The sequence below is a fragment of the Prionailurus viverrinus genome, chromosome B2 (genome assembly GCF_022837055.1).
Source record: "Prionailurus viverrinus isolate Anna chromosome B2, UM_Priviv_1.0, whole genome shotgun sequence".
Taxonomy (NCBI): domain Eukaryota; kingdom Metazoa; phylum Chordata; class Mammalia; order Carnivora; family Felidae; genus Prionailurus; species Prionailurus viverrinus.
This window is the reverse complement of record NC_062565.1, coordinates 111,698,471-111,708,910: the sequence shown is the minus strand read 5'-3', so window position 1 is coordinate 111,708,910 and position 10,440 is coordinate 111,698,471. Positions and strand designations below refer to the sequence as shown.

General features: G+C 36.2%; 1 protein-coding gene across 1 annotated transcript in view; it reads left to right on the top strand.

The window, feature by feature from the left end:
- Nucleotides 1-263: 263 nt before the first annotated feature.
- Nucleotides 264-10,440, top strand: part of TRDN (triadin) — a 305,883-nt gene continuing 295,706 nt past the window's right edge. Inside the window, 2 exon segments of the mRNA XM_047860375.1 lie at nucleotides 264-285; nucleotides 586-795. Coding sequence (XP_047716331.1) covers nucleotides 264-285; nucleotides 586-795 — 232 coding nt within the window.

Here is a 10,440-nt window from a genome sequence, read left to right as displayed (position 1 = left end):
AATGCATATAACAAGATTTTCTCTTAAATCTTCTGTGACCCTTCACAAATAAAAATGAATGGCCTCTATATAAAAGCCACTTATACAATTAAGCCAGGATATCCAAAAAGGATTTTGTCCATTTGTGCTACTTTATCATTAACTTTGCTCCCCCCCCACCACCCAGAGGAGATATTTTTGCTTACATTCAGAACTGACATATGAACTTGAATAAAGGAAAAGGGTATTAAAAAACAACTTGACAAACAAACGGATTGCCTTTGATGGTAGTGGATATAGAAGGTGGTAAGGGAGAAATAAACATGATTAAAGGTGAGGACAAAGTTTGTGGCTCCGATGGTATTATTTGCAGCGCTTAGGAAGTGGAAGAGTGCTAATCACAAGGGCATGTGGATTTCAGAGTGGAGGGTAAATACTGGGGTAGTGGGCAGGAGATGTGTCCCTGCCATTAAAGAGGTATGCTTTGCTATATAGAAAATGGTACAGGCAACTTAAATATACATCTATAATCTGTGGGGGTTTTTGGTTATTAACATTTGACATAAAGTTCTAAATTGTAATTCTCCTTTCTGAATGTTTGATTAGGAAATGCGTCTACTACCACCACAGTGATAGACAGCAAAAATGGATCTGTGCCCAAATCCCCTGGGAAAGTTCTGAAGAGGACAGTCACAGAAGACATAGTGACAACATTCAGCTCCCCAGCAGCCTGGCTTCTGGTCATTGCTCTGATAATCACATGGTCAGCTGTTGCTGTCGTTATGTTTGACCTAGTGGATTACAAAAACTTTTCAGGTAAGTGTGGGTTATGAAATGTGGGCTTCAGATGAATAGAAACTATGTTCTCTCCCACTGTCTTTGTTTCTCTTCATCATGTCTTAGTGTGAGAAATAAAGCACCTCTCAAATGTGCTTGAATGTCAACTACTTCTAGTTTCTTTGTCACCATTTCCTTTGATCCTTCTTTGTCTATTGTTCAGTGATTTCGAATGAAATATATTTCCATATTTGTAATGCTGACCGAAAGCCAAACATTACAGTTCTATGAAGATAACTGATTAAAAGGTTTGGTGGAGATTTGGTTTGGGAAATGAGACTTTATCAATTTAAAACAGTACCAAACCAAGGAAAAAACTTTTGGACAAGTGGAAAATTGTGTGAAGCATTTTTAAGTCCCTCTACCATCTGGCTCCAAGCTTTCTTTCCAGACATTTTCTTTGCTCCTCCCATCAAAACATCCTATTTTGAGTTCCTGAAAATAAAGAGTGTTAAAAGGATTTTCTCATAATTACTTGTAATGAGATAGTACATCTTGAGTGCCCATGTGTTCTTATGGATTTGGAGTAAAACAGGAATAACACATGTGAGGAAAGACAGATTTTCATTATGGTCTATTCAGTCTTTTAGAATACATTCTGTCTCTTTGTTCAAGGTATTTTGACACTTAAAAATTATATTTGTCTATTTCCACATCTGACATGCTCTATTGACTGTGAGTTCCTTGAGGGAGGGACTCAGTCGGGTATACAATAAATTTTAAATAAATAGATGAATGAATTCATGCATATCACTTTTGACCACAAGCAAAAACATTTCATTAAGCTCTTAATGTGCTCTTTCATATTTGCACCATTCACCCCCCAACCCCCCACTTTCCATTTTCTTTCTCCAGTGGGAATAGAAATCAGTAGGAACCAGAAACTATAAATACTGTAAATTGCATTCTGTATAGTCAGGGATTCCCCTACTTCTTGCTATGGCATTTTACTCATTCAGCAATTATTTATCAAGAACCTACTATATGTGCCAGGCAATGGCTATGTTAAAAGAAATGTAAGTATAAATATTGCAAAGTCATAAAACTATCATTTGGGTTTATTTACATGGCAGTGTGCTTGAGATGACTTTTCCTGCAGTACCATTGATAGCTGCCCTAAAATGAGCATTATCTAATCGGTAGAGATAAGTCCTATGATGTCAATCAAAGAAAAACACTATTAATTCAGAACTGTGAACCTTTGCTTTAAATAAGCTATAATTTTGGTATATTGTATAATGTAGGCTCTTAAAAGAATATACAATTGAAATGCCTATAATATAAAATTATGACCTAGAATTTTAAGTGAAAAGCTTGGTTACACCACTCTAGGTAATTTCATTTCCCTTGAGCCTCTATCAGCTGTGATATTTCATCTATTCTTTCCTTTTCTAGAATATCATTCACTTACATTTTAGAAACAAATATGGTCATAAAATACAGTTCCAATAGATATATCTTAAGAATTCCATGTTGGGGCGCCTGGGTGGCGCAGTCGGTTAAGCGTCCGACTTCAGCCAGGTCACGATCTCGCGGTCCGTGAGTTCGAGCCCCGCGTCGGGCTCTGGGCTGATGGCTCAGAGCCTGGAGCCTGTTTCCGATTCTGTGTCTCCCTCTCTCTCTGCCCCTCCCTCGTTCATGCTCTGTCTCTCTCTGTCCCAAAAATAAATAAACGTTGAAAAAAAAATTAAAAAAAAAAAAAGAATTCCACGTAAATCTCATATTCGTTAAGTTAATAATTTAATAAGTACACTACAGAAATTACTGTTGCAAGGAATTTGTCTTAAATTATTTTATAAAATGAGCAGCTACCTATAATTAGACTTTCAGATTAGATTACTTAAGTGTAAGACACACAATCTATGGTAGAGTTTCCTTGGATTACTGTAATTAGGTGTTATGGATAATGCCTATGTTACTGGCATTTCATCTCACAGGGAAAAAAAAATAGCCTCTGTATTACTGCTACTTCATTTCTTCTTTCAAGGAGTGTTTATTAGGCACATCTTCTATGTGAGGCCTCCTCTCCCCCATTTCCTGTATTTATTAGTGACCTAACCATCTATCCGTTCCCCACAAAAAGAAGTCTGAAGTCATCTTTTAAATCTGCTGGATACCCGATCAATCACTATGCTGGATGCTGACTACTAACTCTCCTGTCTCATGAACTCCCTCCCTTCTCTTGGTTACCACGGTCTCCATTATCGCATTTCCGACCTTGATTCTCTGCTGAGGGGACAAACGCAATTTCTTCTTGTCTCCCTCACCCAGTATCTTCCCTTTGACATTGCACCAAAGGTATCTTCATAAAACATAACTTCGGCAAAGTATTTCCTATTGCCCAAGTATAAACTCTTTGCCGTGAAATTCAAGTCCTTAGCCTACCTCTTTATTTTCATCTTGTAATTCAGGTCATGCAATCTATTTTCCAGCCATAGTTACTATTGTTCTTCCCTGCATTCTTTTCCTACGACACATATATTCTCACTCTTCCCTGCTTCCGTTCATTCCATTCTCCTGCCTCCCAACCCCCAGTAGTGCAGAAATTGTAGTAAAGTGGTTAAAGATGTCAATTCTGGTGCTGGATTTCCCTAGGTCTTATAACTTCCTAGCTGTGTAATATTGGAAAAATCATTCAGCCTCTCTTTGCCTCAGTTTCCTCATCTATAAAGTGGGGTCTATAATAGTACCTGTGTAATTAAGTTGTTAAGAGAATTATATAAGTGAATATATTTGAAGTGCTTAAAACAAAACCTGCTTTATCACAAGCACTGTATTGATTAATATTACTAGTTGGTACCCATTCCTCCATTTTCTTGAAGGATGAACTCATGCTTAAGAGCTACTCCCTTTTTTGGTGAAACAGTCTCAGATTTCCTAAGAAAAAATCACTGTACTGTGCTTTCATCCCCTTACTACCTTATGGGCAACTGTATTAACAGCAGTTAGCACACTGTATGATAAATATATTTTTGCTTGTCTATCTAACTCAGAAACATAAACGTATCCAAGGAAGGGACTGTCATATTCATCCCTGTATGTGAGTACCTGTCATATAGTAGATTTTCTGGTATCCATTTCCTAAAGGATACATAGTGTTGACATTTTGATTTTGAAACAATTTCTTACATTATGAAGAAAAAAAATACATCATACATTTTTTATTTCATCCAGTTTTTGAGCAACTCTAAAAATTAGTGAATACATTTAATAAAATCAGAATGAAAAAATAATAAAATATGTTTATAAGATGCAATGTTACTTGTCATATTTTATAATGGTCATCTATGCTATATAATAAATTACCTCAAAAATAAGTGGTTTAGAGATGCCTGGGTGGCTCATTTGGTTAAGCATCTGAGTTGGTTAATATCTGACTCTTGATTTCGTCTCAGGTAATGATCTCCTGGTTTGTGAATTCAAGCCCTGAGTTGGGCTCTGGGCTGACAGTGTGCAGCCTGCTTGGGATTCTCTCTCTCTCTCTCTCTCTCTCTCTCTCTCTCTCTCACTGCACCTCCTCTGCTCTCTCTCTCTCTTTCTCAAAAATAAATAAATAAACTTAAAAACAATAAGTGGTTCAAAACAATAATAAACATTTATTATCTCAATCAGTTTCTGCAGGCCAGGAGTTTGGGAATGGCTTAGCTGGGTGGTTGTTGGCTTAGGGTATATTTTGAGTTTCAATAAAGACATTGACTGGGGCTGCAGACATCTAAAGATTTTCTTGGATAGTGGAACCACTGGAAAGTTGTCACACTCATTTTGCTGTCAGGTTAATGCTGATGTGTCTTCACATCGTGGCAACTGACTTCCCTCAGATCCAAGAGAGAGCATGGCAGAAGCCACAAAGCCTCTTATGACCTAGACTTGAAAATCACAGGGGTGCCTGGGTGGCTCAGTTGGTTAAGCGTCCGACTTCAGCTCAGGTCATGATCTCACGGTCCGTGGGTTTGAGCCCCACGTCGGGCTCTGTGCTGACAGCCCAGAGCCTGGAGCCTATTTCAGCTTCTGTGTCTCCCTCTCTCTCTGCCCCTCCCCTGTTCATGCTCTGTCTCTCTCTGTCTCAAAAATAAATAAACGTTAAAAAAAGAAAAGAAAAGAAAAGAAAATCACATACCGTCATTTCTGCAAAGTCCTTTTGGTTACACACGTCAGCCCTATGTATTGTCCTAAGAGACTAACTACAAAATCGTATGAATACCAGCAGGCAACGATCGTTGGGGGCCAATTTGAAGGCTGGTTACCCCATACCCACTCTCAGAAAAATTATATTGCCAGGCTATACATCTTTAGATAAATGCTTAGATATAAGGAAATGCCATCCAATACTCTAGCTGACAAAATGTTATTGTAATTACCACAGGTGCAAAGAGAAAGATGATGTATTGGGATGACTGTCATCACAAGACCATATCTAGGAAGATAAATAGTCTCTAATGAATTTGAAATGAAAAATAAATAATCACAGAGTTAAAATTCTAAAGAAAAAATATATACATTCTTCAGATAAAAAGTTCAAATACTTTTTGCTAATTAAAATTTGAATGTGCATTTTCTGAAACCAAAATAATATAAGTTCAAAGTCTGTATAATTACAGCATAAAACTTGTAACTCATAGTGACCATTAGTTGCATGAGATATATGCACTCATATTAAAATTTTTATTTCTTTTCTCCATTTAGTGAATTCTAGCCTTTTTAATGTAGATTATTCACAGAAAAAAATTGTTTTCTTTAATAAGAATGTCAAATGTAAATGGTATTCCTATGTTGCAATGCTATTTTTAATTGATACATTTCAAACATTTACTAGGGATTAATATTATGATGATGAGTCTTTTGTAATAGATAATGTTTTTGAAATTTGTATCATTAACGTTTAAAAAACAAGGCTGGTGATAAAAGAAAGCATATTGGAAATAACTGAAGGGCAGACAGGATAACTGTCTCTGGGCTCTGAATTACTCTCTGGCATTTTAGAAAAGTAAGTAAATGCTTTTAAGGCATTAAAAATTGTTCTTAGAGAAATGAAAATCTATTTTCATAAGCAAATACTATACTGCATTGAGAAGAATGATTCTCCTTTAGGCCAATCTTTGAAATTCCTTATTTTCTGAATTTGGTTTGATATACCCAAATAACGTACTGGTGAGGGATATGTGGAACTGACTTTTATGTGCCTCTTTCGGAAGACTTGAGTTCACTCTACAACTCTGTGACCTATAAGCTAACATGACTAGGAACTTATGTTTCCTTGTCTGTCAATGGAAATAGCACTTTTCTCTGTGGTCTGCAAAATGTGTGACTTTGCCTGCTCTTATCAAATGAGATAAATTGTAAGACATCAAAAAAGAAAACAAAAAACCAGATACTAGAAAGGATATTTCACCTACCCTTCATTTCTTCCTAAATATAAAGTCCTAATACTATCCAAAAATAATATGATGTATCTGTCACAGGTTTTGATCAGAGTAGAATCACTATGAGTGACACAGAACAGAAGGTTTAGTGTAAAGCTCATGCATTCATGGGAGCTGATCAGCCGTCTAGGTAAGGCTATTGCAATGTATCAGGCACTAGGTCATGAGTCAGTAGAGTGGAAGTTGGTATAGCAAAGGAAAAATATCTTGTTTAATGTAAGTTTTATGAGACACAAGAGCCTTCATAAAGAAAGGAAGACCTTAAGAAGTAGTTAAGCCTGAGCATTTTTATGCTAGGTTTGATGAAAAGTGGAAAGCGGTGGAAAAATGTGACAGGATAAAAAGAGTAGGAGCTAAGTGTCGTAAATTGAGGGAAACAGCAAGGGCTGTTCATTCACATCACTCTGGGCATCTTGGAAATAAGGATATTCCCTTCCTCTGGGTTTAGGGAGGACACCTTTCTCATGAGAGTTTTATGGCCTGCTTCAGAGGAATATCAGCAAGTCCTTTTTGCACAATGTCATTTCTCAAATTCTTTCAGCTGAAAATATTTAATATGCCAAGGTGCCATATTTGGGGTAGCATGTCCTGAACCCTGTCATTGGAAAGGGCAGATGGAAATAGCATAGGGGAGACTGAGGACAAACTGGCACTGACAAGGACAAACTAGAGCCCTCATTTGACTTTGACCACCTCAAATTACGATGATGTGGGTGAGCTGCAAGATAAATTGGTGCCTTCCACTACGGAACTGCACAAGCGCCTGGCCAAGATTTGGAGATGCTGGAGGAGGCGGTCCAGGGGGAACTGAGAGCATGCTGCCGGCTGCTGCCACATGTCAAGGTCAGCCAGCATATCGGTGATAATGTGCTTGAGCTGCAACAGCACCTGCCCTACACCAACCTTCAGAAAATAAGCAATGGCTATTACTTCTTTTTTGCCTTCTAAAGCTCATGCAAATTTCTCTTGTGCCCAACTGTTACTTGGACCTTACACGTAAGGGAATTCTGGGAAATGTCATTCCAATTTAGTGATTTAAGAGCATACAAAGCCACCACATAGGATGACTGTATAATTTATCATCCAAAACAGGACACTTGTGAGAGTGAAATGGAGAGCTGTTAATATTTGTCTCAGGACAACAGACACAAACCAAGATGTCTGATCAGCCAGATATTATTCATCTTGCCTCTACTTTTCTTCCGGAAGATGAAAGTCTTCAGAAAAACAAAGATGGGGGTCTGGGAAGGGTTGGTTAGTGCAGGGCAATGTTACTTTCTTATTAATTGAGTCTAGAGGGTCACAAAGGCTGCTGGATGCCTTGCCCCCAAGCTTCTGCAGACACAGCCAGCAAGTTCTTCCAGAAAACAGAGGAGTGCCCTGATGACTTGGTAACTCTTTCAGGATCAAAATTTGTGGGCTTTGGTTGAAATTCCTTACAAACTTGTTTGTGTTATTTATAAAGGGAACAATTTTCTCTCTAAACAATAAATGCAAAAAATAGGATTTCTAAAGAGATTATTGCAAACTTAGGCACTCTTGGATAATAATGATTTCCCTCTAGGTCAGAAGGTACAGGAATAAATTGTAGTAACTTGTGGCTTTTCTTGCCTAAGAACAAGGGTTATAATTTATTAGCATCCTCATCCATAAGAGGGAAAAATCATTCTATGGCTATACCCAGAGGTCTCAAAGAAGCGCATTTGGTAATTTTTGCATGCATTCCACATACTTATTTCAAAACAATTTTGTAAAAATTAGATAAAATAATCCATGTAAAACATACGTGCCTGGCACATACAAGGCACTCATTAAGCATAACTTGAATTTGAATCTTATTACTGGGAAGTAAGATCAGTAATCTGAGAAGAAAGCCAGCAAGGACATGATGGTAGGAAGCATCAATTTCTTATGAAAGTCTTGCAGACATCTCCTGATGTGCCTTTTAAATAGATTTTCTAATGAGGTGTGCCATTTATCTACTGCTCTTGGAAATTAATTTCCCTGATTTTTTTTTTCCTGGCACTTAGCCCAGTTAAGCAGGTGCACTGTTTGTCAGGCTGTGAGTTTAGAGGAGTAAAATGATTCAGGGAAGACCCATAGCCAATCAGAATGTATAAATTTAACATTTAATAGTTATGTATATATGTATATTTATGTGTGTGCGTATAGAGATGTCTGTGTGACTGTCTGTATATGAATATGTTCTCACATTTTAGGAGACTTGAAAAACTGAGACAATTAAATGCAACATTTTAGACTTATCAGTTCTCATGTGCACTGACTTTTCAAGTATAGTTGGCATTTTGTGAGCTTCTGATTCTGATTCAAGTCTTATTTTGATTACCACTTTTCTGTTCAATGTCCCAGGCCCGTTTGGTCCTCTTGGTCACTACATCTAAACGGACACATCTCATTACCCACATCCAGTCTGCTTATAAATACCTCAAGGAAGCAGAAATTTCCATAGTCCAATGTTTTCCAGATCCTAATCAAAGTGTGTTGATTTTTCATGAAATGAGGGAAAAGATAAAGCAAAATTTATTTGTTTTAAAGAAGGGTCCTTAATTTCATTGTTCCTACATTTTTGGACTTAAAATTCTCTTTCGAAATGATGATAATGACAGACATTATTTCTGTCACTGTTTTTAAATGGCATTCTTCTATAAAATAAAAGGTTGGCAATTTAATGTTGGGTTCCAGGTTTTCGCTGGTGGTGAATTTCAAGGTAAAAAAAAATCTAAAAGTTTGATACCAGTGCTCTATACCACTCATTTGAACCTTACCAAACGAGGCTTTATGTTAGATTTATTATAAATTTACCCATATAGATGGATATAATTACGAATCATACCATCTGTTAATATTCACCTTTTTGATGAATTCACTATTATGCATCTTTCAGTGCTCTGATTAAATTCACTTTCTTAGAAAAACCTTTCCTGAACTTTCAATGTAAATCAAGTGACTTCATCATAATTCCTCATTATATTATTTACTCTTCACTCATAGTGTATATTTGCAATTTACATATTATATATTTAATTGGGTGTGATTATTTACTTAAAATCTCTCTTCTCCATTGAGCTGTTAGGTTTGTAAAGAAATGGCTTTATTTCATTTAATTTTTCAAGTGCTTAGAAGTGCACAAAGTATGAATGCAATAAATATTTGAATTAATGTTGAGGTGAAAGAATGAATGAATAAATAAGTAAATAAATAATGGAAAAGGTAGTAGCATTTTTTATACTCTGAATGCTGAGTAATGAGCATAGTATTTCTTCATGAAATATTAGTTTATGATGATTCTGATAATATTAGTATTCGCAATTAAAATATTTTGTAAACCTCTATTTCCTTGATTGGACTTTAAGCATCTAAAAGGCAAGGATTGTCTTATTCATCTTAATAGTACTGTTGCCCTGTCTACTGACTGACACATATTGTTCAGTAAAATTTGTGTGATCTAAACACAAGTTATTTGCTAAGCATATCTGCCAAGCAAACAAAGAAACTTAAAAACAGAAAAAAATAAACAAAGGAACAAAACAATAATAACAAAAGAACACATGGACTTCAAGACCAGAACCACAGTAGCTGAATGCAGGCTCTGCGGGCTAGAATTTTGGATTCGAATCCTGACTCTACCATCAGTAGCTGTGCAATCTTGGGAAATTTACTTCTCTGTGCCTGTTTCATTCTCCATAGGTAATAATAGTACCGATTCATATGGTTCTGTGAACACTGAATAAGTTAATACATACAAAACACTTGGAATTTTGACTGGCACACATAGTTAGATAAATTGTAGTTAGTATCATTTTAATTTATTCTTCATGACCTTAAGCATATCTCAATGTTTCAAAAAGATGAATAGGCGTATTTCAAAAAGACGAATTGACTACTTGATTTCCAATTTTTAAATATCATGTGAATATACATAGATTCCAGCAATTACACTAAAGAAATCCGATGATTTAAGCACTCTATTTTATTTTAACATTGAGTAAATGTTCTAGTCATTCTGAAATGGTTTGTTACTCTTATATGACATAGTAAGCACATAATTCATGGCACTACATACTACATTTTAATGTGGTAAAAAGAACTTCAAAATTATTTACTCAGCTAACACTGAGCAATAGAATAGCTAAAGAGACTACATAATACAGTTGAGAGTTTCCAAAACTAAACCTTGACTGAC